Here is a 26,652-nt window from a genome sequence, read left to right on the forward strand (position 1 = left end):
CTGCATGGAGCCTGCTTCTCCCTCTGCCTGTGTTTTTGCCTCTCTCTCTCTGTGTGTCTCTCATGAATAAATAAATGAAATCTTAAAAAAAAAAGAATCTTTTTATTTTATTTTTTAAAGACTTATTTATTTATTTGTCAGAGACAGATCATTTTGGGAGAAGAGCAGAAGGAGAGAGAAACTTAAGCAGACTCTGCTGAATGTGGCATTGGCGCCCTGGGGCTGGATCTCAAACAACCCTGAGATCAGGACCTGAGTTGGTTGCTTAATTGTGTCATCCAGGCACCTGGAGAGAGAGAGAATCTTAAGCAGGCTCTACACTCAGCACAGAGCCTGATATGGGGCCCTATCTCATGACCTTGAGATTATGACTTGAGCCAAAATCAAGAGTCAGATGCTCAACTGACTGAGCCACCCAGGTGCCCCTTTGTGTCCACTTAATCCAAAGAATGACCACCAGTGGGTATTTTCTGTAGCTTTATCATACTTAGCAGCTCAACCCAAACACTAATGGAGTAAGCATGTGAGAAATGTATTTACAGATAAGGAGCCAGAGCTAATGCTCACCTAATAATACTCAATACCAACAGTGCTCTGTTTAGTACTATGTTAGATAAAGACACCAAGAAGTTTCTAAACATTAAGATTTTCAGTATGATCACTATTTATAAAAATCTTAAAAATTTTTTTAAATTGTAAGAATAGTAATATATATTGAAAAGATTAGGACTGTATAGAAAAGCACAAAAAGGAAAAGGGGGAGACACCCAAATCTTGCTACTTAGAAGTAACCAAAAGTATATTTTGTTGAATAGACTTCCTAACATCTGCCTATGTATTTGTATGATATTAACACATTTTTTGTGCTATATCTGGGATTGTATTTCTAATTTTTAAAATCAGTTTGTAGGGAGTATCTTTCCATGTCAGTACATGGAGATGTTGCTCTTTTTTTTTTTTTTTTTTTTTTTTAAGATTTTAATTTATTCATTTGAGAGAGAGCATGAACAGGGGGAGGGGGAGAGGGATAAGTGGAAGCAGACTCCCCACTGAGCTGGAAGCCTGATGTTGGGCTTTATCCCAAGGCCCCAGGATTGTGACCTGAGCTGAAGGCAGATGCTTAACCGACTAAGCCCACCCAGATGCCCTGAGATGTGTCTTATTTTAAATGGCTGTCTAATATTCCATTTTACATACATATTCTAATTTTTAATCCATACTCAGAAAGGTGGGCATTTAGGTTGTTTTCATCTTTTTTCTCACCTAAACATTCTCTGTTAATTTTTGTTTGTTTGTTTTGTTTTGTTAAAGTAAACTCCATGACCAATGTGGGGTTTGAACTCATGACCCTGAGATCAAGAGTCACATGCTCTATTAACTGAGCCAGCTGGGTACCCCTGTTAACTCTTTTTGTGGATATTTTTGCCTACATATGTGAATGTCTCCTTAAGGTAAGTTTCTAGAAGTGGGATATCTGGGTTAGAGAAATCCCTTTAAATGCTTTTATATCTTTAGTATATTGCCTTCCAGAAAAGTTTCATACATTTTGTGCTCTTCTCAAGTAGTGCATATGAAAACTCATTTTGTCACACTTTTTTTTTTTTTTTAAGATTTTATTTATTTATTAATGAGAGGGAGGGAGAAGCAGGCTCCCCGCAGAGCAGTGAGCCCAGAGTGGAACTCGATCCCAGGACCTTGGGATCAGGACTTGAGCCAAAGGCAGACAGTTGACCAACTGAGCCTCGCAGGGACCTTTGTCACACCTTTGAAAGCATTGGGTTTTGTGCATTTTAAAAAATCTTTGCAAAAAAATCTTTATTTCTTAATTACCAGTGAGGTTACATACACATCTTTTCTTTTTTTTTTTTTTTAAGATTTTATTTATTTGTTCATGAGAGACACAGAGAGGCAGAGACACAGGCAGAGAGATAAGCAGGCTCCATGCAAGGAACCCGATGGACTCAACCTGGGAATCTGGGATCACACCCTGAGCCAAAGGCAGGCGCTCAACTGCTGAGCCACTCAGGCGTCCCAATAAATTTTTTTTTTAAGATTTTTATTTACTTGACAGAGAGTACACAAGTAGGGGAGCAGCAGAGGAAGAGAGAGAAGTAGGGTCTCCACTGAGCAGAGAGCCTGATGTGGGGCTTGATCCCAGGGCCCTGGGATCATGACCTGAGTTGAAGGCAGATGCTTAACCAACTGAGCCATCCAGGTGCCTCTCACATCCTTTGATATCTTGATTGCCCTGACAAATATTTTGATGTTTTCCCCATAGCTCATGGTTGACAGAGAAAAATTCAAGGGAGGATGGATGCAAAAGCTCGAAACTGTTTGCTTCAATATAGAGAAGCCTTGGAAAAGGACATCAAAACGTCCTACATCATGGATCGTATGATTAATGACGGAGTTTTAACAATATCAGAGGAGGAAAAAGTAAAAAATGAGGTAAAGCCCTCTGAGGAAGTCTGTGCTATAAAACTTTTTTCTTTCTACTTTTTATTTAAAAATATTCGATATAATTATTTGAGTTTAAAAAATTTAATTTTATTTCAGAACTTGCACTGGTCTCTACTAGTTTATGTTGCAAACATATTCTTTGTGGTATACTAATTTATTTTTTTTTAGCCCACTCAACAGCAACGAGCAGCTCTGCTAATTAAAACAATACTTAAAAAAGATAATTATTCCTACATATCATTCTACAATGCTCTGATACACGAAGGGTATAAAGATCTTGCTGCCCTTCTCCATAGTGGCATTCCTGTCATCTCTTCTTCCAACGGTGGCAAAGATTCAGTTGGTGGAATAACTTCACATGGTTTGTATCCATGTCTTCTACAACATTTGGTGTCACGATAGCAATGTAGCTGTAGTTTTGTCTTAATGTAAATGGAGTCTGTTGAAGAGGTTGGTTATGATTAGTTCACTGAAAATGCATGTGAAGAAATTAGTTTTGTTTTCCAATTGAAGTTTTTATTTGCACCTGTGTTAACTGTCACATTTTTCTTGCCCGGTGAGCTGTCTACTGGGCATTTTTAGAGATTAAAAAGGCAGCTTTGAGGCCTTTAAGCTCTTCTCTAATTCTGTGTTTATTGAGTGCATGCATAGGAAAGAATAAGAATCTTTAGAAATCTGTGTTCTTGAAAGGAGTCCCATATTCTTTCCTTTACACCCTCCTTTCTAATTTTCAATATAAGAAAAAGAGATAGGAGAATCAGGGAGGAATAGAGTGTATAAGGGCAGATATAGATGGAGCCTTGCATTGTTAGTAGTCATCTTGAAAAATTTATGTTTGTTTTTGTTATGTTCCGAGAAATAAGAACATTGAAGTTAGTATGCTAGCCACATTTTCTTCTCTTGGAAGTTCTGAGGGTAAAGCCTCAGCCTTGCTTTCTTTTGTTATTTTATGGTATGACTTGAGTAGCCATTTCAAAGTTCTGTTTGTTCATACTGGTTGTCTTTTGGATTTCAGTGAAGACAGTCCTGTGTGAGGGTGGAGTGCCACAGAGGCCGGTTGTTTTTGTTACCAGGAAGAAGCTGGTGAATGCAATTCGTCAGAACCTATTCAAACTAAGTGGTGAACCAGGATGGGTTGTCATATATGGAATGGCAGGTTGCGGGAAGTCTGTTTTAGCTGCAGAAGCTGTTCGAGATCATTTTTTCTTAGATGGTAAGTTTGATTAACATATGTTGCTGCCTAAGGGGTTAGTCTTTAGGCATGATAATAGTTTCCTATCGCTGCTGTAACAAATTATGAAAAATTTGGCGACATAAAACAACACAAATTGATTATTGTACAATTTGGGAAATCAGAGTAGTTCTTACTGGGTTAAAGTCAAGGTGTTAGCAGGGCTGAGTTCCTTTTTTTTTTTTTTTAAAGATTTTATTCACCCATTTATATGAGAGAGAGAGAGAGAGAGAGAGAGGCAGGGACACCGGCAGAAGGAGAAGCAGGCTCCATGCAAGGAGCCGAACGTGGGACTCCATCCTGGGACTCCAGGATCACTCCCTGGGCCGAAGGCAGGTGCCAAAGCGCTGAGCCACCCAGGGATCCCAGCAGGACTGAGTTCTTTTGGAGGCTCTAGGGAAAATCCTTCTCCTTACATTCTCTAGCTTTTAGAGGTGGCCTACATTTCTAGACTCATGGTCCCTTCTTCCATTCTCAAGCTGGCAGTACATAATAGCATCTTCAGATCTTTTTCTCTGTTTCTGAACTTTGCTTCTGTCATCACATCTCTCTCTCTGATTCTCACGTTTTTGCCTCTCTCTTCTGGGGCCTTTGGGTAATCTAGGATAATCTCATCCCCAAATCTTTAATTTAATTGCATCTGCAAAGTCTTTTTTTGCTATGTAAGGTAACATAAGTTCTGTGGTTTGGGATGTGAACATCTTCTAGGGGCTGTTATTCGGCTTACCACAGGCATGATTACATTTGGAATTCATTTTGTACTGAGCCTGTCACAATGAGGCTTGGCTAACCAGGCTAATAAATTCATATTATTATCAGATGGTACTTGTTATCACTAGATTGAAGCTAGTTCCCTTGTATCTTAATAATTAGAGAGGATTATGGAGTTGATTTTAAGTAAGCTTTATACCCATTGTGGAGTTTGAACTCACGACTCTAAGATCAAGAATTGCATGCTCTACCGAATGAGCCTGCTGGGTGCCCCTGGGATTGTGGAGTTGAAAAGGATCTTCAAAAGTTGTTTAGCTTATATCCCTCCCTTTTAGGAAATATTAGACTTAATGCTCTTCTTTTAGTTGAGTGTTGTGGAGAAGGAGGTTTTTGGGAACTCAGTTCCATTAATGATTCTCCTACTGGGTGATTCTCCCATGTATTTGGCATCTTGTATTAAACTATTAATTCCATTTCTGTAATTCTATCAGTTGCTTATCTTTACAAATCTTTATAGTAATTTGTCTATCTTATATGTCATCACCAAGAAAGAGAAAAAAATGGGAGTTGACTATAGCAACTAATGAGTTTTTGAGGATAGGCTTTATTTATTTTTTAAGTAATCTTTATACCCAGTATGGGGCTCCAACTGACAACCCTGAGATCAAGAGTCCCATGGTCTACAGCCAGCCAGGTAGACGCTCCTGCTGATAGGCTTTATAGATTGATTTGCCATCTAATGACTGTCTTTTCTTGCTTTGGATATTGATGTATTCAGTAAATGTTTGAGAGCCTACTATGGAGGTTGGCATAAAAAGAAGGCCCCAGTCTATGCATCTAAGAAATTTATTCATAGTCAAATAGAGCAGATAGGCATGTAAACAAATTATATGTGATAAATTGAGTGGTAGAAATAGTATGTGGTACAAAGTTATAGCAAAGGAAATGTTATGTCTGGGGGAAGAGGATGAACAGGACAGGCTTCCTGAATGACATGACATTTTAGCTGGAGTTTGGAGGAATAATAGAAGTTTGCCAGGCAGACTAGGAATGGGAGAGTAGGGAAGATGGGAGGGTATTGGGTAGATACTGGGATGGGGAAGGGCATACTGTGCAGAAGAGCATTTAGGACATTTGTCAGGTATACTGCTGACCTTAGTGAATCTGGTGGCTTCTCAGGGTATTCACTGGGAAGAGTTACACAACTATTATCAGTCTTCAGTTGCCTCTATTCATTAGTGACTTCAAGGGGAATTTAAAGCTAGTTCCTGAATTCTAGTTGTTAATAACTTTTTTGATTACAGTACATAATCAGCAGTTAAGAGATTTTATGATATGACAAAATGATGTAATAAATAATAAGCCTGTAAGAGATTTAGAAATATGGAGGCTAGGGCACGTCTGTTTTACTCACTTGGGCTTTAGTTTGTACTTCACAGCTCTTGTCAGTGGTGTTAATCATACTTTTGTCAGAAGTATGCCTGATTCCATGGTTTTTTCTCTTTGTAATTAGAGAGGTTTTTTGGAATTCAGTTCCATGCAAGTCTTAGGGCTAATGATTTATTTTAATACTTATAAATTCACTCACTCATATTCTACTGCAAAGTTGATCACCAAGGTGTTTCAGGATAAAAATTGGTTTAAGTTCTTTTAGTGTGAAGAAATGGATTTTTCTTCGAATATTATGATGAATTTCCTTTAAAAAATATATTTATAACAGTAATTTAAAGATTGAAAATATGTCCTCGGTTTAAACCACTGAAGATTATTGGGGTGAGTTTTCAATTTTAGAGTTTAAATTGATCAACAACTTAATAATTATCCAGGAATCATAGTATAAATTATGGTCTCAGATTTTTTTTTTTAAGATTTTATTTATTTGTTTATGAGAGACACAGAGAGAGGCAGAGACATAGGCGAGGGAGAAGCCTGATGTGGAACTCGATCCCAGGACCCCAGGATCATGCCCTGAGCAGAAGGCAGACGCCCAACCACTGAGCCACCCAGGAGTCACTCACAATAGATTTTTAACCGCTTTGTTTTGAGATACTAGCAGTTGTCTAGTACCTAGTGAGCTTAATATCTCTCATGTTCTTTTGTGAGATCTCACATACAAAGGATTAGGTTAATCATTCCTTAGTTAACAGCTAGTATCATATTGGGTTTGCATAAGCCTTAACTTCCTCCTGTGTATGTTTCCTTTTAAGAATTTCTTATTCTCATTTTCCTTTCCCCCCTAAGGAAAAACACACTTTTCCATTGTGTCTCCTGTCCCCAACTACAGCACTGCTTCATTCTTGACAATAGATGTGTAGGTTTTCCATACATCCTGTAATTCTTTCTTCAAGACTAGCTGGGTATCCTACAATTTAGTTCAATTCTGACACTGTGTATATGGAGATAGTGATGGAGCCCACAGTGTAAGGGTGCAGTCTTGAAAGACTGCTCTCCTGCTCCCCCTCCCACCCTTCAGATAACCAATTACAAGTCCAGGTTGTTACCTATGCATCTGACCAAATGGCTATAGATTGGAGGTTTGCTCTCCTTGGATTTGATTTATTTGCTAGAGTGGCTTTCTCAGGAAAACATTTTACTTACTACATTACTGATTTATTATAAAAGGATATAACTCAGTAACAGCCAAATGGAAGAGGTGCATAACGCAAAGTATATGGGAAGGGGTGCAGAGCTTCCATGCCCTCTCTAATGTACCACTGTCTCCACATCTTCATCCCGGAAGCTCTCTGTACCCTGGTTTTGAGAGGCTTCATTACAAAAACTGATTGAATCATTGACCCTTGGTGATTGAATTCAGTCTTTAGCCTCACTTCCCTCCCTAAAGGTCTGAGAGCTCTGGGGCATGGGGCTGAAAGTTCCAACTGTCTGTATGGCAACAGTCCCCATCCTTAGCTTATATCAAGGCTTTCCAAAAATAACTTGATTAACATAAACTCAAGTGTGGTTAAAAGAAGCTTTTTATAATAATAATTTAACTTTTATAGCTCCAGAAATATTTCAGGAACTGGAAACAAAATTAAATATTGTAAAAAGTACTCCTATGGCTCTTATTTGGGAAATTACAAGGGTTTTATAGCAGTGTGCCAGGAATAGTGATGAAGACCAAATAATATCACAATATCACACCTCCCCATGGGTGTTCCTTCCAATATATTTATGTTTTCTTGTAAAACATTTGGGCAGATATTGTAAATTTGCATAAATGTTATAGTATTAATTATTTTATTGTTTCTTAACTCTCTTGATACTGTTTTTAAGATTTATCCTTGCTGGCTGCACATCTTGTTACACCTGATGGCTGCCTTACATGGGATACATCCAGCACATTTTATCATTATTCATTTCCCTAGCTAATAGATACATAGATTGTCTCCAACTCTGCTGCCCCAGCAAAGCTGGGTTGCACTTTTTTTTTTTTAAGATTTTATTTATTTATTCATGAGAGATACAGAGAGAAAGAGAGGCAGAGACACAGGCAGAGGGAGAAGCAGGCTCCAAGCAGGGAGCCCAACATGGGACTCGATTCCAGGTCTCCAAGATCACACCCTGGGCCGAAGGCAGCGCTAAACCGCTGAGCCACCCAGGCTGACCCTGGGTTGAACTTTTATAGCAGTGAGAAAAAAATTTTAAAATTGTATTTAAATTCAATTAATTAACATATAATATATAATTGGTTTCAGAGGTAGATATCAGTGATTCTTATGTAACACCCAGTGCTCATTACATCACATGCCCTCCTTCATGTCCATCACCCCAGTTACCCTGTCCCCTTCTCTCCCCCCTCCAGTGACCTTCCGTTTATTTCCTATGAGTAAGAGTCTCTTATGGTTTGTCTCCATCTCTGATTGCATTTTGTTTTATTTTTCCCTCTCTTCCTCTATGATCTGTTTTGTTTCTTAAATTCCACATGAGTAAGATCATATGATAATTGTCTTTCTCTGATTGACTTATTTCACTTAGCATAATATCCTCTAGTTCTGTTCATCTGTTAGAGGACATCTGGGCTCTTTCCATAGTTCAGCTATTGTGGACATTGCTGCTATAAACATTGGTGTGCATGTGCTCCTTGGGACCATTACATTTGTATCTTTGGGGTAAATACCCAGGAGTGCAATTGCTGGGTTGAAGGTAGCTCTATTTTCAACCTTTTTTTGTTTTTATTTAAAGATATATTTATTTATTTATTCATGAGAGACAGAGAGAAAAAGAGAGGCAGAGACACAAGCAGGCGCCATGCAGGGAGGCTGATGTGGGACTCGATCCTGGGGCTCCAGGATCATGCTCTGGGCTGAAGCCAGGTGCTCAACTGCTGAGCCACCCAGGCATCACAGGTTTCCTTTTTATTTTTATTTATTTATATATTTTTTAGATTTTATTTATTTATTCATGAGGGACACAGAGAGAGAGAGGCAGAGACATAGGCAGAGGAAGAAGCAGGCTCCATGCAGGGAACCCGACGTGGGACTTGATCCCGGGACTCCAGGATCACGTCCTGGGCCAAAGGCAGGCGCTAAACCACTGAGCCACCCAGGGATCACCCAGGTTTCCATTTTAAAATTTCTTTGTGTCATTTGTTTTTCCATTGAGATTTTCATCTTTTACTCATTGCTCTTTAGGAGTTTCTTCTATATTTTAGATATTAGGCCTTGTTGGTTTTAGACTATATAAACATCTTTTTATTTGTTTCTATTAACTTTGTCCTGGATGTCTGAACAGAAATTTTTAATTCTGATATAGTTAAATCAATGAATTTTTGTGTCTTCTAATTTGTGCTTCTTGAATTTTGCTTAAGTAGTCCTGTTATAATCTTAGCATTCATATTTAATTCATTAATGTTTTTGGATTCTGTTTTAGTATATCCACTAAAGAGTAGGTACTTCCCTAAATATAATTTTTTAAAATTTAAAATCAATTTCTAAAGATAAATTTTAATCTCTGGAGCACACTTCTACTTTATAGGAACACTGAATTTTTGCCATTTAATTGTAGTACAAAACCTTGTTTTTCTTTTGAAAGTGTAAATAACTAAAGTTTATAAACTTCATTAAAACTGTGATTTCTGCAGAAGTTTTGTTCTTAGTATGGTATTTGGTAAAATTAAAAAAAAATTAAGTTCTTAAGTATTTATGCCCATACATTTTTAGTAACCCAGTTTCCTTTTGGGTGTTCAACCCTTTATTTATTTTGGGGGGTATAAAGGAATTGTGAAGAGTTCATGTTTTAAACTGTTGACACTGTTATTTTTATGCTGAGTTTCTAAAGTATGGAAGCTTTCTCCAAAGGCTGTCTGTTTTTTCTGTCTTTCCCAAGATTTCTTTGATTCTATTAAATGTTTAATTGCTGTCAGGATGAGTTACACATGAAAGTAGGATGAGGTTAATTTTCTCTGATTAAAGGCAATTTTTCTGTAAATAAGTTTCTCTGAATTACAAGTATAAGCCTCATTCAAGGCTAAATTGCTCCCTCTTGTGCCCGTAGTCAAGATGTTTACATTTTTTCTGAAATGTGGAATTAATACTTAGCATTTAACTATCATATTGTGTCAGTAGGATATTTGCAGATCAGTTGGTCATTTGGTCTCTTCACCTTTCTTTGTAAAGCTAGCAGCGTTTTATTTTTATTGTGTATGTTTCTTTTACTTTCTTTCGTTTTTAAAAAATAAACTCTACACCCTTGTGGGACTTGAACTCATGACTCTTGAGATCAAGACCTGAGTTGGGATCAAGAATCAGACACTTAACTGAGCCATCCAGGTGCCCTGATTTTTAAGAAATTTTAAGTAGGATGCACACATTAAAAAAAAAATCACCACAAAACCTTAGGAGCAGCAACAGGTACTTTACAATTTGTTTTAAATATCACAAAAATAGGGGTGTCTGGCTGGCTCAGTCCATAGAGCATGTGACTCATGATCTTGGGGTTATAAGTTCGAGCCCCATGTCGGGTATAGAGATTACTTAAAATCTTAAAATATAACAAATACAGTTTTTTCATTTAAAAAGAAGTAAAAATTCTTTTCACCTGCCCTTCCCTTTCTCCTAAATTCTAAATTCTTCAACAGAGGTCATTGTGGTGAACAGTTGAGTGAATTTTTCCAAGCTTTTTTCCTGTTTCCTGTGCATTTATAAACCTGTGCATGCACAGAACACAGGCTTAACACTAAGGGAAACCTCAGAGATTTACTGTTTCGTAAATATTACTTACACTGAAGGAAGTCTAAGGGAACTTCCAGAAGCTTTCCCTGATGATCAAACTGTGCTCCACAGCACTATCTTTACGGTAGTTACTGCAGAATTCCATCTCCTGGTCATTTGTTACCTTTTAGATTCTCAGGCCGTTACTACTTAGTACACTGTCATTTGTCATTTCTGATCTCAAGTCTCTTTTTTTTTTTTATTTTATTTTATTTTATTTTTTTATTTTATTTATGATAGGCACACAGTGAGAGAGAGAGAGAGGCAGAGACACAGGCAGAGGGAGAAGCAGGCTCCATGCACCGGGAGCCTGACGTGGGATTCGATCCCGGGTCTCCAGGATCGCGCCCTGGGCGAAAGGCAGGCGCCAAACCGCTGCGCCACCCAGGGATCCCTGATCTCAAGTCTCCTTCTCTCATTCCCAGTTTTTTCTGTCTTACTCTCTAGATTTCCTCCTCTGTGGTCAGGAAACTCTATTTTATCAACTTGTTCTTGGAATGTTTATGTCCTTGCCTTATCTGATATTGGGTGATTTCCAAAAGATGCCACATTCTCTGTAGCCTTCTTCCGTGGTATGGATATTTTTTTCCTTTATATCCTACGTACCTCAGCACCAGGAAATAGGTGGATGTTGTCTTTGCCTTTCTATTGCCTCGTCCAGAATATTAGTAATCCCTTTTCCAACTAAAGTCTTTGTCTTTTGAGGTTCATTTCTCTGATCTTTCCTAGTTATGATATTGCTCTTATTCATTAATTATTGGAATTCTTAGTTATAAATTTAAGCTCTTCTGTTGACACTCTTAGTAAGATAACCATATTTATGTGAATGAGTCATCCAAAACCTTAGCCTCTCAGTTGCTTGATGTCTTTATCTGCAATGACCATTTTCATTACTTCCCTTTATCCAGGTACTTCCTTATCACCGGTTGGCCCTTGTCCTTGCCAATACCAGAAGTGCTACCACTTTTGAAATCTCAATGTTCTACTTTTTGCCTACCTCCACTTACTCTATTCAAGTTCACTACTACAGTTTTCTGACCTATCAAGACTTACTCCTTCATTCCCTAATACCTGCACTGTTTATCCCATCAGCCCCCTCTTACACTCAGGTTTTTATCACTCATTATTCAGTTGCTTCTTTGCACATGCTCTTGGTCCTTTAGTTTCTTACTTGGGTAAATGCTGCTTCCTTCTCTATGCTAGGAGACGGAATCTAATTGCTTACTCCCTATTGCTTCATCTGAACAGTTACTTGCTTATTCCTCATTTCTTCACCCAGACTATTACTTGCTTCCTCCTTACTGGAGAAAATCACCCAACTGAGTTCCGATTTAAATTCATAATCCTAAACCTTGGCAAATTTACAAGTTAGATTTAGCTTAGTGGGTGTATAACCATTGCATTGAAGTTTGTAGGGTGTAATCATAAAAAACTTTTTTCCCCTATTGCCTGTTTAAAACTTCCCTGGTGCTGTTTCTTTACAGGTTCAGAGTCCCCAGGTCATTTTGAGTTTTAAAAACAATCTAGTTTTTTGGAAAGATTTATTTATTTATTAGGGGAAAGAGAGAGGGAAAATGCATGTGAGTAGGGGAAGGGCCAGGGAGACAGGCACCCTATCAGTTTGTTTTCTGTAGTTAAGAGTCAGTTTCTTGGTTTGTTTCTTTTTTTCCTTTTGCTTATTTGTTTCTTAAATTCCTCATATGGGTGAAATCCTGTAGTATTTGTCTTTGATTTATTTCACTTAGCATTGTATTTTCTAGCTCTATCCATGTCATTGCAAATGATAAGATTTTATTTTTTTATGAAAGAATAATATTCCATTGTGTATATATACCACATCTTCTTTATCCATTCATTAATTGATGGACACTTCAGCTACTTCCATATCTTGGCTATTCTAAACAATGCTGCCATAAATATAGGGGTGCATGTATATCTTTGAATTACTGTTTTTTTTAAGATTTTTTTGTTTTATTTTTTTAAAGATTTTATTTATTTATTTATTCATGAGAATACACAGAGAGAGGCAGAGACACAGGCAGAGGGAGAAGCAGGCTCTCTGCAAGGAGCCCGATGTGGGACTCAATCCCAGAACTGGGATCACACCCTAAGCCAAAAGCAGATGCTCAACTGCTGAGCTACCCAGGCATCCCTAAAGATTTTATTTATTGAGAGAGAGATAGCAAGAGAGAACATGAGTGGGGTTGGGGGGGGTGGTGATGCAGAGAGAGAGAAGCAGGCTCAATCCTGGGACCCCAGGATTATGACCTGAGCCAAAGGCAGCTGCTTTTTAATTAAAAAAAAAATTATTTATTCATGAGAGACACAGAGAGAGACAGGTAGTGACATAGGCAGAGAAAGAAGCAGGCTTCCTGCAGGGAGCCTGACATGGGACTTGATCATAGGACCCCAGGATCACTACCTGAGCCAAAGGCAGACGCTCTAACCACTGAGCCACCTAGGTACTTTCCAAAGGCAGATGCTTAACTGGCTGAACCACCCAGGCACCTCTGAATTACTGTTTCTGTATTTGGATAAGTAGAGCCGTTGATGGATCATAGGGTAGTTTTTAACTTTTTGAGGACTTTCCATACTGTTTCCCACAGTGACTGTACCAGTTTGCATTCCAACAGTCGAATTTCAGTAATAACTAAAATGTCAGACAGCCTCATTTATATATAAGGTTTTCTCTTGCCTCAGTTGGGCTTGCCTCAGGCTTGAGAAGAAGTGGATTAACATGGACATTGCAGGTTGTTTCTTTTTCCTGCTGCAAACAACGCTGCAGTGAATATCCTTGAGGCACAGTAGTTTAGGAGTTGAGCTTTGGTGCTGGAGGTTTGAATCCCAGCTATGCTTTATTATCTGTGTAACCTTGGACAAATTACTCAACCTTTATATACCTCAGTTTCCTCCTCTGTATAATGGGGGTAATAATAGTGTCTGTGGGATGTCTTGGTAGCTCATTCGGTCAAGTGTCTGACTCTTGATTTCAGCTCAGGTTTTGATCTAAGGTTGTAAGTTTGAACCCCAGGTTGGACTCCCTGCTGGGTGTGCAGCCTACTTAAAAAAAAAAAAAAACATAGTGTCTGCTTGATAGTTTAAGTATGTGTATTTAATATAGGTTAATATGTAGAACTCTTCGAATAGTATTCAATAAATATGTCATAAATAGGTCTTTGCATATATATAAATCTTTTGGATGATTAAGCTTCTAAAATAATGATTTTTATAGTTAATTTTATTTGTGAATAAAATTAATAAGTAAATAAATTGCCTTCTGATATAACTTATTTATCTTTTATCTGTCTTTTGCTTTTTCTTATATTATTTATGATCACATAATATAAATTCTTACGATTAATGACTGGTATGTTCTAATGCTTCTGCTTACCATATTTTACACATACGGACCCCTCTTACATTTTTTTGTATCTATGTGGGGAACTGATTAAGTTGCATCTTGAAGCTGTGTAAGTAAAAATATGTATTTTATGATATACAGTGACTTAATTAACAATGATGATGATAATAGTTGATAGTAACAGTAATAATAGTAATGAACATTCTTATATGGTGCCTGTTAGTTCAAAGCTTAATATTTGCAAGATGCTCTCAGATCCATGTGACTAACAATCCTGTTTTAATTCCTTATTGTTACATAGCAAGTTCACATATGTTATATCACTAACTTCTCACAGTAACTCTGAAATAGGTAAGGTAAACAGTCTTATTCATTAAAGAAAGTGAGGTTAAGTGATTTGCTAAAGATTGCATAGCTAGTAAGCAGTAAAGCCAGACTTGAACCTAAATTCTTACTTTTAAGTTTCTTTTTTTCTTTTCTTTCTTTCTTTTTTTTTTTTTTTTTTAAGATTTTATTTATTCATTCATGAGAGACATAGAGAGGCAGAGACACAGGTAGAGGGAGAAGCAGGCTCCATGCAGAGAGCCTGATGTGGGACTCGATCCTGGCACTCCAGGATCATGCCCTGGGCGGAAGGCAGCATTAAACTGCTTAGCCACCCAGGGATCCCCTCTTTTTTTTTTTTTTTTTTTTTTTTGTAAGATTTTATTTATTTATTCATGAGAGTCACAGAGAGAGAGAGAGGCAGAGACACAGGCAGAGGGAGAAGCAGGCTCCATGTAGGGAGCCCAACGTGGGACTTGATCCTGGGTCTCGAGGATCACACCCTGGGCTGAAGGCAGTGCTGAACCGCTGAGCCACCCGGGCTGCCCCTTACTTTTTAGTTTCTATACGAGAACCGTAACAAATGAGTTATGTATTCCTGGTATCAGTGGTTCTCAGTCAGAGGTGATTTTGACAATGTTTGGAGATATCTTTGGTTGTCACAACCAGGGAAGGGGAATGCTACTAGCTGCTGGTGGGTAGAGGCCAGGGGAGACTGTTAAACATCCTGCAATGCATAGGAAAGTTCTCTACAATAAAGAATTATCTGGTCCCAAATCTCAGGAGTGCTAAGGTTGAGAAACTGTGCTGTACAGTGATCGCTGATGACATAGGACTAAGACTGTAAATTTTTGTTTGGTAAGATTTTACTGATAAACAGGTTTACTTTAAACTTCAGTTTCTTAAAAAAAAAATAAATAAACTTCAGTTTCTTTACATCTTCAACTTTTCTTAGATTCAGGTTATAAAGCTCAACAGTACTCTACAAGCAAATTTGTACCCTGAAACAAGAAAAATTGAAGATAGGATAAAATTGAAAATTGGAGCAAATCTGCTACTTATCATTAAAATCTTTCAAAGGAGGACTCTTGTTCAAAGGTCTTAAGTTTATTATTTTTTCTTCACTAGGCTGTTTCCCAGGGGGTGTACACTGGGTTTCAGTTGGGAAACAAGACAAAGCTGGGCTTCTGATGAAATTGCAGAATCTTTGCACACGGTTGGATCAGGATGAGAATTTCTCTCAGAGGCCTCCACTCAATATTGAAGAAGCTAAAGACCGTCTTCGCCTTCTTATGCTGCGCAAACACCCAAGGTACAAATAGTCAAATTTAGTTGGTGTGTGAAGTCCCAATGAAATTTAACTTCTGACATTTTGAGAACATCATGTCTTTTCTTGCTGTTCAATAGAGATCTAAAAATGAAGCATTCCTTTTCTGCTCTTCTTTGTCTTACATTAAAAAGTGGCTGCCATTTGCCTGAAATTGCTACTTTTCTTTGCATCTTCCCTACCATATTGTCTCTTAAGTACCACTGAGATGCTCAGGAAGTACTTCTTAAGGTGAGTTGATGAGTGGTCTTTGCTAGAAAATGCAAGCTTCTTACCTTGAATTTGTTATTTCTAATGGATAACACTGAACAAGAGATGGAATAAATGTAAAATAATTATTTATTTAATGAGACCGTTCTCTTGTGTTGTCTTAGTTTTGGGATACATAAAACCAATCAAAAATTGGCACAGAGGTTCTTTATCATTAAGAATAAACAAACTGATTTATGGATGGAAAAAAAAAAACCCTACTAGTGTACCAAATGAAAGGTAATATTCTTGTTAGTGCATTATATTAGGTTGGAAAATTATATATACATACATATATGTAACTCTTCTACTTCTGTGAACTTCAAGAGTTTGTTTTGTTCAAGAGTTGCTTTGTTCAAGAGTTTGTTTTGTTTGTTAATTTGTTCAATAAATACCATTATAATTATGTGCCAGGCACTATTATCAACTATTCCCCAGTTTTCATTAGCCAGCAGGAAGACAGTAGTTTAGTTGCTTGGGTTAACAATATAACCATCAGTAGTTAATCACCTGGGATTCAGCCAACACTTTGATCTCCATGGTCTAACACCCATTCTTTCATTGGTTCATTTAACCAACATTGAGTGTTGTGCCAGGTTCTTGGTCAAGTGCTACAAGTACAAAGATGAATAAAGCCTTCCTTGGGAGTTCAACAGTAAATTGGGTGAGAATTAGGTAATGGCTCTGAATTATTTTTAATGCCGTGGTACAGCTGATGATGCAGTACACTTTCGTATGTAGCAGTGGCTGAGTATGGCAGTAATTCTTAAATTGGTAAGGGGATTAATATTAGAATATTGGGTGAGAGTAGTAATTTGGGAAAAGCCTCTTAGGTGATTGTATGGATGCATACTGTAGAGAACAAGCTCCTTTCTCTTTGGCTTGTTTCCCATCCAGATTCTTGTTATTGTTCCTTCCCCTTGGTAGTCACTAATACCTATTTTTCTGGAGGAAATGGGATTGAAAGTATGACTTTTTTTTTTTTTTTTTTTTTTTAAGAGAGAGGGTGGGGAAGGAGCAGAAGGAAGGAGAGGGAGAGAAAGCATCTCAAGCAGGCTCCACACCCAGCACAGAGCCCGGCTCAGGGCTCGATCTCACAACCCTGAGATCATGATCTGGGCTGAAATCAAGAAATCGGGAGCTTAACAGACTGAGCCCTGAGACCAGGTCCCTCGAGACTACTAAATATTAACCTCTTTTCTTGTGCAGTATCCTTTCTCTAGTCCTGTTTCCTTTCTTTGTGAAAGCAAAAGTGATTTCTATTTAGGAAAATATTATAAATGCTATCAGATATATCAGACCATGCTTATAAAGTCATTTTTTAAATTTCTCTCTCAGCAGCATTTTGGTGTATACTTTTGCAATTTTCCAGGCTGTATGTGTACCAGAATCTTTTTTTGTAGTGTACAGAAGTGTGTACCATTAGTATAAAAATGCTAGTGTGTAATTATACTATCAGCTTTTAGTTGTATTTATTTTCCATCTGTTCTGTTGAGTTCAAAAAAGTTTTTGGAGAAACCAATCAAGAATTGGCACAGAGGTTCTTTATCATTAGGAATAAACAAACCGATTTATGGATGGAAAAAAAACCCCACTAGTGTACCAAATGAAAGGTAATATTCTTGCTAGTGCATTATATTAGGTTGGAAAATACGAAATTGCTGGTTTTGTAGGTAAAAAATGGTCAGATATCATCATTGTTAAATGATTGATTCTAATGCTAACCTGACCCCAGTTCTCATTTGTTTTTGGTGCTTAAAGAGTGAATTAGAAAAATCTCATTGCTTGGATACTTCTTTTAAGGCCCTCGGTAACCAGTTTTTAACACCTATATGGTACACATAATTCTCTTTTTGTAGGTTTCCTACCTTTTAAAATGCTTTCGTTGTTTTGGGATAGGAAGGGAGGAAAATCTCTAATTTGTTTTCCTTATTTGATTTAGTATATTGTGAAAGGAATATAGCAAAGAAAAGAGGAAGAGCCATGAAATAGACATCTTTATTCTGTAAATTTTATTTTTATTTAAAGATTTCATTTATTTATTCATGAGAGACACAGAGAGAGGCAGAGACATAGGCAGAGGGAGAAGCAGGCTCCATGCAGGTTGCCTGATATGGGACTTGATCCTGGGACTGCTGGATAATGCCCTGAGCCAAAGGCAGATGCTCAACCACTGAGCCACCCAGGCATCCCAAAAGAGGTTGAAAATAATAAATGTCATTAGTGATTTAATAAGTTAGTATTACTATTTTTAAAAATTAGGTCTCTGTTGATCTTGGATGATATTTGGGATTCCTGGATATTAAAAGCTTTTGACAATCAGTGTCAGATTCTTCTTACAACCAGAGACAAGAGCGTTACAGATTCAGTAATGGGTAAGGATTAACTTGCTTTTATATCTTAATTTTTTTTCTTTATATCTTAATTTGATTATATTTAAATATATTTAAAGTAAATTACTATATCTTGTGATTTTGTTGCAGGTCCTAAATATATAGTCGCTGTGGAGAGTGACTTAGGAAAAGAAAAAGGACTTGAAATTCTGTCCCTCTTTGTTAATATGAAGAAAGCAGATTTGCCAGAGCAAGCTCATAGTATTATAAAAGAATGTAAAGGTATGGTTATTTATTTTGTATGTGAGAGAATTATAGAGATACTAATTTTACTCTTTCGTAAATTAAGCTTATGAATGTGATAATTTAGCACATGAACATCCAGAAACTTTAGTAGAATATTTTAGTATTTTATATTTTAGGTTCTTCTCTGACACTTTAAATAGATAATAATAATTTGGTATTCATTTATTCATTAAAATAATACTTAATGAACACCCACAGTATGTTAGCAAGTGGGGTTAGATGAAGACATGTTTTCTGCCAAAGAATAAAAAATACAGTGAGAATCAGAGTTTTACATTTTTTTGGTTGGGATTTTATAAAGATAGTATTCTAATTTGATAGGTAAAAACTGGGTTGTCTTCTTTTTTTTTTTTTTTTTTAAAGATTTTATTTATTTATTCATGAGAGACACAGAGAGGCAGAGACATAGGCAGTGGGAGAAGCAGGCTCCATGCAGGGAGCCCAATGTGGGACTTGATCCCAGGACCCCGGGATAACAACCTGAGCCAAAGGCAGATGCTCAGCCAGTGAGCTACCCAGGCATCCCTGGTGTTGTCTTCTTAATTTGCATTTTTTATTAGTGAAGTTAAATTTTTTTTTTGAAGTTAAATTTTTTACTGGTTTCTCTGCATTTTAAGAAATTATCCTTGACTCAATTTTTCATTGTGATAGAAGTGTTTAATTGATTTTTAGGCATTCTGACTATTGAAGCTGTTAGCACTTGGCCATATTTTTGCAAATACTTTCCCCTAGTTTTTTGTCTGCTTTTTAATTTCATTTGTAGAATTTATTTGACATATAAAAATTTAAAATTTTATGTAGTTCCATCTATCAGCTCTTAACATTTCTTCCACTGTTGTTAATAATACTTCAGTAGACCTTGTTTTTTCTTCTTTGCCATCCAATAGATACTTGGTTTTGAGTTAATTGACTTTAAAAAAAAATTTATTTATTTGAGAGTACATGCACATGCTCACAAGGGGGAAGGGACAGAAGGAAAGGGGAAGCTGACTCTCCACTCAGTGGGGACCCCAACACAGGGCTTGATCTCACAACCCTGAGATCGTGGCCTGAGCTGAAACCAAGAGTCAGATGCTTAACCAACTGAGCCACCCAGGTGCCCCAATGGAGTTAATGGACTTTTAAAAAATATCTTAGAAAAAAATCACTTCATTTGTATTCATCATATAGGTGATGCTTGACCATTCTGAAACATTTAAAAAGTGTGTGAAATGATAAAAAATTACCCATAATCTGATAATTATTAGCATCATGAGAGTATTTCATTTATGACATATAAAATTTTGAAAAAAATATTGTAATTACAGTGGTTAAATAATTTGAATCTTGCCCTATTCATATAACAGATCTTAAACATTATCTCACATCTTTAAGTATCTTTTGAAAAAAATTATCATTGGCATAATTTTGTGGTAACCTCAATTTATTCAGTTATTTTTCTGTTATTTAACATTTTTTGCTTTTTTTTTTTTTTTTTTTTGGACAAAGTAGGATTTATTGGTGGGCAGGAATAGGGAGGGAGCAGTGCAGAGGTTCTCATAAGTACAGAGCTCTCCCCATATGTCTAAAGGGCTATGATGAGGGATGTATGTATTTGACCCCACAGCCACATGGGATGAGCCACTTTTTAGCCACCATGTCTTCAAATTTGTCTGCATTAAACTTAGTAAAGCCCCACTTCTTGGAAATGTGGATTTTCTGGCGACCAGGGAACTTGAACTCGGCCCTGAGTAGGGCCTCAATCACATGCTCCCAGTTCTGCAGCTTGGTATGGATGGACATGATGACTTGGCCAATGTGGAACCTGGCTCCTGTGTCCTAGGGCTTTCCAAAGGCACCCCCCCCATACCTGCCTGTGGCCTACATTAGAGATGGCATGAGGTCAGACCTCAGAGTCCACTGGAAAGGACTGTCTCCAAGGTCCCTTAGGGCTACCCATACAATCAGCAGGCTGCATACACTAGCAAGCAGGCTACTATTTGTAGTGATGGCAAGCTGGGTGCCCATGGAGAAAGGGCACAGTTGGCTTAATTGGCTGCAGAAGGATTTTTCACTATTTTAAATAATGCTCCGATGAATATTATTTATTTATTTATTTATTTATTTATTTATTTATTTATTGGCTTATTTATTTGTTCATGAGAGACACAGAATGAGAGAAAGAGGCGGAGAAGCAGGCTCCCCGCAGGGAGCCCAATGCGGGACTCGATCCCAGACCCTGGGATCACGCCCTGAGTTGAAGGCAGATGCTCAGCCACTGAGCCACCCAGGCATCCCTCTTTCTTATTTCTAATGGCTTCCTTAGAATAAATATCTAAAGTGAATTCAAAAGTTACACATATTTTAAGGCTTTAGGTAACATGCAACATAAATTGTTTTTTAAGACTAATGTGACTCTTAGTGGTAATTTTGAAATGAGACAGTATTAACATAGTGGCTTTGTTGCTTTGTTTGGTTTTTAGGTTCTCCTCTTGTAGTGTCTTTAATTGGTGCACTTCTACGTGATTTTCCTAACCGTTGGGATTACTACCTCAGGCAACTTCAGAATAAGCAATTTAAGAGAATAAGGAAATCTTCATTTTATGATTATGAGGCTCTGGATGAAGCCATGTCTATAAGTGTTGAAATGCTCAGAGAGGACATCAAAGATTACTACACAGATCTTTCCATCCTTCAGAAGGATGTTAAGGTGCCTACAAAGGTAATAGAAGGACCAACAATCCTTGTCATTGGATATTTATTGCATGTAACTTTTGATATAGTACCAAGGATGTTATTACAGAGGATATTGGAAGATTAAGATCCACGTCACTGAGGTGTAGAGAGTGTAAAAGTCTCATCTTAGTTTCCATCAAGGGTTTGGTTAGTATCCCCCCCCCCCTTTTTTTTTTTAAAGATTTTTATTTATTTATTCATGAGAGACGTAGAGAGAGAGGCAGAGACATAGGCAGGGGGAGAAGCAGGCTCCATGCAGGGAGCCCAATGCGGGACTCGATCCCAGGACCCTGGGATCATGCTCTGAGCGGAAGGCAGATGCTCAACCACTGAGCCTCCTAGGTGTCCCTTGGTTAGCTTCTTTTTTTTTTTTTTTTTTTTTTAATTTTTATTTATTTAAGATAGGCACACAGTGAGAGAGAGAGGCAGAGACACAGGCAGAGGGAGAAGCAGGCTCCATGCACCAGGAGCCCGACGTGGGATTCAATCCCGGATCTCCAGGATCACGCCCCGGGCCAAAGGCAGGCGCCAAACCGCTGCGCCACCCAGGGATCCCCCTCGGTTAGCTTCTTATTTGTCAGTTCTAGAAGCATCTGACTTTTCTATCTTGATGAATAGTTGAGCTTCTTCATATGAAATGGAGATACTGTTACTCAGGGCTTTAAGATACGTTTTCTCGGGACACCTGGGTGGCTCAACAGTTGAGTGTCTGCCTTTGGTTCAGGGCATGAGCCCTGGGTCCTAGGATCAAGTCCCACATTGGGCTCCTTGTGGGGAGCCTGCTTCTCTGCTGGATTGTGTCTTTTCCTCTCTCTCTCTCTCTCTCTCTCTGTCTCTCATGAATAAAAAAATAAAAACATTTTTTTTTAAAGATTTTATTTATTTATTCATGAGAGACACAGAGAGAGAGAGAGGCAGAGACACAGGCAGAGCGAGAAGCAGGCCCCATGCAGGGAGCCCAATGTGGGAATCGATCCTGGGACTCCAGAATCAGGCCCTGGGCCGAAGGCAGGCGCTCAACCGCTGAGCCACCCAGGGATCCCCAATAAAATTTTTAAGAAGAAAAAAAAAAACGATTTCTCTGTGTAACACCTTATCTGCAATCCTGGTAATTGTAGTTTTGTGGTATATTAAATACTTAAAATGATTTCTAGGTGTTATGTATTCTCTGGGACATGGAAACTGAAGAAGTTGAAGATATTCTGCAGGAGTTTGTTAATAAGTCTCTCTTATTCTGTGATCGGAATGGAAAATCATTTCGTTATTATTTACATGATCTTCAAGTAGATTTCCTTATAGAGAAGAATCGCAATCAACTTCAGGTACTTGGATCTCTGTACATTTTATTTTATTTTTATTTTTTAAAGATTTATTTTTTTTAAGATTTTATTTATTTATTCATGAGAGACACACAGAGAGAGAGAGGCACACAGACACAGGTAGAGGGAGAAGCAGGCTCCGTGCAGGAAGCACGACGTGGGACTCCATCCCTGGTCTCCAGGATCATGCCCTGGACTGAAGGTGGCGCTAAACCTCTGAGCCATCCGGGCTGCCTGGATCTCTGTACATTTAAAAAATTTTTTTATTTTGAAATAATTTTAGCCTAATAGAAAAGTTGCAAAACAGTACAGTTTTATGCATGTACCTTCATCTAGCTTCCCCACTGTAACATCTTACATAACTATAATACAGTTATCAAAACCAGAAAATTGACAAAAATAGAATACTGTTAACCCACAGATTTATTTTTAAATTTTATTTATTTATGAGAGACACAGAGAGAGAGGCAGAGACACAGGCAGAGGGAGAAGCAGGCTCCATGGAGGGGGCCTGACGTGGGACTCGATCCTGGTATTCCAGGATCATGCCCTGAGCCGAAGGCAGCGCTAAACCGCTGAGCCACCTGGGCTGCCCAACCCACAGGTTTTATGTAGATTTTGCCAGCTTTCCCTCTAATAGCCCCTTTGTGGTTCAGATCAAGATCCCACATTGCAGGGCAGTCCGGGTGGTTCAGTGGTTTAGTGCCGCCTTCAGCCCAGGGTGTGATCCTGGAGACCTGGGATCAAGTCCCACGTCGGCCTCCCTGCATGGAGCCTGCTTCTCCTTCTGCCTGTGTCCCTGCCTCTCTCTCTCCTCTGTGTCTCTCATGAATGAATAAATAAGATCTTTAAAAAAAAAAAGATCCCACATTGCATATAATTGTCCTGTTTTCTTAGTTTCCTCAAATCTATGAAGATTCTTTGCTTTCTTTATCTTTCATGGTCACTTTTGAAGAGTATTAGCCAGTTATTTTGTATATTGTCCCTTAGTTTGGGTTTATCTGATGGTTTCTCCTGACTAGATTAAGGTTATATATTTTTGGCAAGAATACCACTGAGGCCCTATTGTGCCCTTCTCAGAGCGTCATATCAGGGTGTCAATATATCTTGTCAATGATGTTAATATTGATCACTTGGTTAAAGCGATACCTGCTAGTTTCTTCATTTTAAAGCTACATTTTTTTTCCTTTTGTAATTAATAAAATTAATCTGTTTTGTGGGGGAGATTCTCTGCACATTTTAATTTTTAAATTTTTAAAATTTTAAAATTTTTATTTATTTAAAGATTTTATTTATTTATTTGCAGAGGGGGAGAGAGAGAGCATGAGCAGGGGGAGTGGCAGGCAGAGGGAGGGGGAGAAACAGGCTCGCATTTGAGCAGGGAACCCAGTGTGGGGCTTGATCCCAGGATTCTGGGATCAAGAACTGGGCCGAAGGCAGATGCTTAACCGACTGAACCACCCAGACACACTTCTCTGTGTAATTTTAAATAGCTTGGTAAACTGTAGTTACCGTGATGCTTAGGTAATAAAATTGTTTCTCTCCTCTAAAATATTTCATTTGGATTTTAGGATCTGCATAAGAAGATAGTCACTCAGTTCCAGAAACATTACCAGCCACATACTCTTTCACCAGATCAGGAGGACTGCATGTACTGGTACAATTTTCTGGCCTACCACATGGCTAGTGCCAGTATGCACAAAGTAAGATGACCCATCTAAAAAGTATTATATCTATCTCACATTTATTTCATCCTATGTCTAGAATTTTCTTTTATTAGTAAAAATAGAATTATAGCCTATGTAAGTTTTTTTTTGGTTTTGTTACTCTTTCTACCTACAGTGATTTTAAAAGGTACTTTAGTATTTGTAGTAAATGAGTCACCTAAAAATTCACTCTCATCTTACCAGTAGCTTCCCCTTTGGGGATGTATGGATTGGTGTTTTTAAGCTTTGAGAGGAAATGGAGAATGGGAAATTCTATTCATTCAGCAAATATTTATTGAGTGTCTGTTAGGTACTGGTATTCTTCATTGTGAGATACATCATAGGCACAAAGTCCCTACTCTCATTGAGCTTACTTTCTGTCGGGAGACGTTACAGTGGCCAAGTAAACTTATACTATGTTGGGAGTAGTTAAGTACTTAGCATGGAAGGAGAAAGTGATGATACAGAATCATCATGATTTGTGATGGATTTAGTATACATTATAAGATGACTAAGCTTGCCCAACAGAAAATGGAGTTGCCCTGAACTGAGGTTGGGATGTCTGTGGGTAGACCAGGTATTTTCAGGGGGTAAAGGGAAGGTTAGGAAATTATTTTGAATATACTGTCTTATTAAGACATCTGACTGGAAATAAAGAGTATGTAGTTGCATATATGAATTTGGATTTCTGGGGGGAAATTATGAGCTAAAAATAAAATTTGAAAATCACCACATAGATGAAGTCATGACTACCAACTATTCAAAATGTTAACATTTTGGAAAACCGTAAATACTTTAAGTAATTTATCTATGCTTAGGTATATTATCTCTTTGTTAAGGAGAATGGTGTATTTTTGTACTTTTCTTTTTTTTTACCTTGTTACATTTAATAATCTACACATTGGATTGAAGGTATTCCAATAAATATCTGTGCCAAATTAAACTGTAATTGTTGCACATTTAGGTTTTCAGTTTTTTGCCTTTATGATGCTGTAATCAACAGTGTTGTCTTTGCACTTACATTATTATCTTTGAAAAATTTTGAAGTAGGATTATTGAGTCTGCATCTTTTTAAAACTTGGTTATGTAAGTTAGTGTTGACAGGATTCAGTTTTTTCTCACCTTTTTAGCCTTTTTTTCCTGATTTTTAAAGATAATTTCTCATTTTTAAAGGTTTTTCATTAGAAAAGTTTGGGAAAAAAAGGAAAAAAAAAAGAAAAGTTTGGGAAAAAAACTAAAAAAATGAAAATGACAATTATTGCTAATGCTTTTTGTGTATAGTTTTTGAGATTGTTTTGCTGCTCAGATACACATACTTGTTCTTTTCTTTTTTAACTTTAACTTTTTAAGCATACATATGCAAGCTCGGGGAGGTTCAGGGGGAGAGAGAATCTCAAGCAGGCTCTGTGCCCAGTGTAGAGCTCGATGTGGGGCTCGATCCCACAACTCTGAAATAATGACCTGAGCCAAAAAGGAAAGTCAGACACTAACCAACTGAGCCACCCAGGCACATCCACATACTTGTTCTTTAAACCCAAAATAGGATCATAATAGAAATAGTCTTATATCTCCTTTTTTGCCCACTTAACTGTATTTCAGGGTCTTTTTATGTCAATTTATATAGAACAACAAAATTTTTAAAGCTGTATATATGCTATTTCATTGTATGTATGATCAGTTGGCTTATGGACAGTTAGATTGCTTAAGCATATTTGTCTGATTATTTTCTTTGGACACATTTTTATAAGTGTAATTTCTGGGTCAAATGGTATATATGAAAAAAAAAAAAACAAATGGTATATATGGATCAAGTTTTAATGCAGATTACCAAACTGTCCTCTAGAAGGGTGCTCTGAGTTACATTGCTACCAACATATATGAGAGTGTTTATTTCCTTTGACTCCAGCTAATATTCTTATTAATGCTTTTAGTCTTTAGAAATCTGATGTTAAAAAATACTGAATCTTTGTTGTTTCATTTAGATTATTGGTGAGGTTTTAGCCATTTGTACCTTTTATTCTGTGCATTGACTCATCCATTGCCTTTACCTATTTTACTGTTGAGGTGTTTCTCTTATTTTATTAGAATTTCCTATAAATAAAGAATATTAAGCCCTCATTTATCATATGTGTTGTAAATATCTTTTTGGTCAAATTTTATTTACATTGTTTTCAACTATATTGAAGATTTTTGAGTTTTGTGTAGTTAAGTGCACCTCTCTCTTTTGTGTGTGTGTGTACTTTGGCTTTGGTGTCATGTTTACAAACATTTCCTTCATCCTAAGGTTAGAAAAATATTTGCCTGTATCTTCTAATATTTTTTGAGGTTTTCTATTTTCTATTTAAGTGTTTAATCCAACTGAAGTTTATTTTGATTTAAGGTGTGTGGTTCATCTTAT

The 26,652-nt window shown here is 37.4% G+C and overlaps 1 protein-coding gene and 1 non-coding gene across 15 annotated transcripts in view; one reads left to right on the forward strand and one right to left on the reverse strand.

Moving 5' to 3' along the window:
• Positions 1-26,652, forward strand: part of APAF1 (apoptotic peptidase activating factor 1) — an 84,860-nt gene that overhangs the window by 3,464 nt on the left and 54,744 nt on the right. For 5 of the 14 annotated variants that reach the window (XR_011994941.1, XM_072724656.1, XM_072724666.1 and 2 more), the window contains 10 exons: positions 1,312-1,451; positions 2,279-2,448; positions 2,629-2,821; positions 3,476-3,673; positions 15,428-15,611; positions 18,138-18,250; positions 18,359-18,490; positions 20,977-21,215; positions 22,384-22,551; positions 24,120-24,251. Coding sequence is in view for 13 of the 14 variants with exons in the window: in XM_072724656.1 (XP_072580757.1) it covers positions 2,311-2,448; positions 2,629-2,821; positions 3,476-3,673; positions 15,428-15,611; positions 18,138-18,250; positions 18,359-18,490; positions 20,977-21,215; positions 22,384-22,551; positions 24,120-24,251 (1,497 nt within the window). In the remaining variant the exon portion in view is untranslated. Of the gene's footprint in view, positions 1-1,311; positions 1,452-2,278; positions 2,449-2,628; positions 2,822-3,475; positions 3,674-15,427; positions 15,612-15,760; positions 15,858-18,137; positions 18,251-18,358; positions 18,491-20,976; positions 21,216-22,383; positions 22,552-24,119; positions 24,252-26,652 lie in introns of all 14 variants that reach the window. The other 9 variants (XM_072724657.1, XM_072724660.1, XM_072724661.1 and 6 more) reach the window with 5 other exon arrangements.
• Positions 20,422-20,555, reverse strand: LOC112930737 (small nucleolar RNA SNORA70). Its single transcript, XR_003237197.1, has one exon. It is a non-coding gene; the product is annotated as a small nucleolar RNA SNORA70 (small nucleolar RNA).

This window comes from Vulpes vulpes, chromosome 10 (genome assembly GCF_048418805.1).
Source record: "Vulpes vulpes isolate BD-2025 chromosome 10, VulVul3, whole genome shotgun sequence".
Lineage (NCBI taxonomy): Eukaryota > Metazoa > Chordata > Mammalia > Carnivora > Canidae > Vulpes > Vulpes vulpes.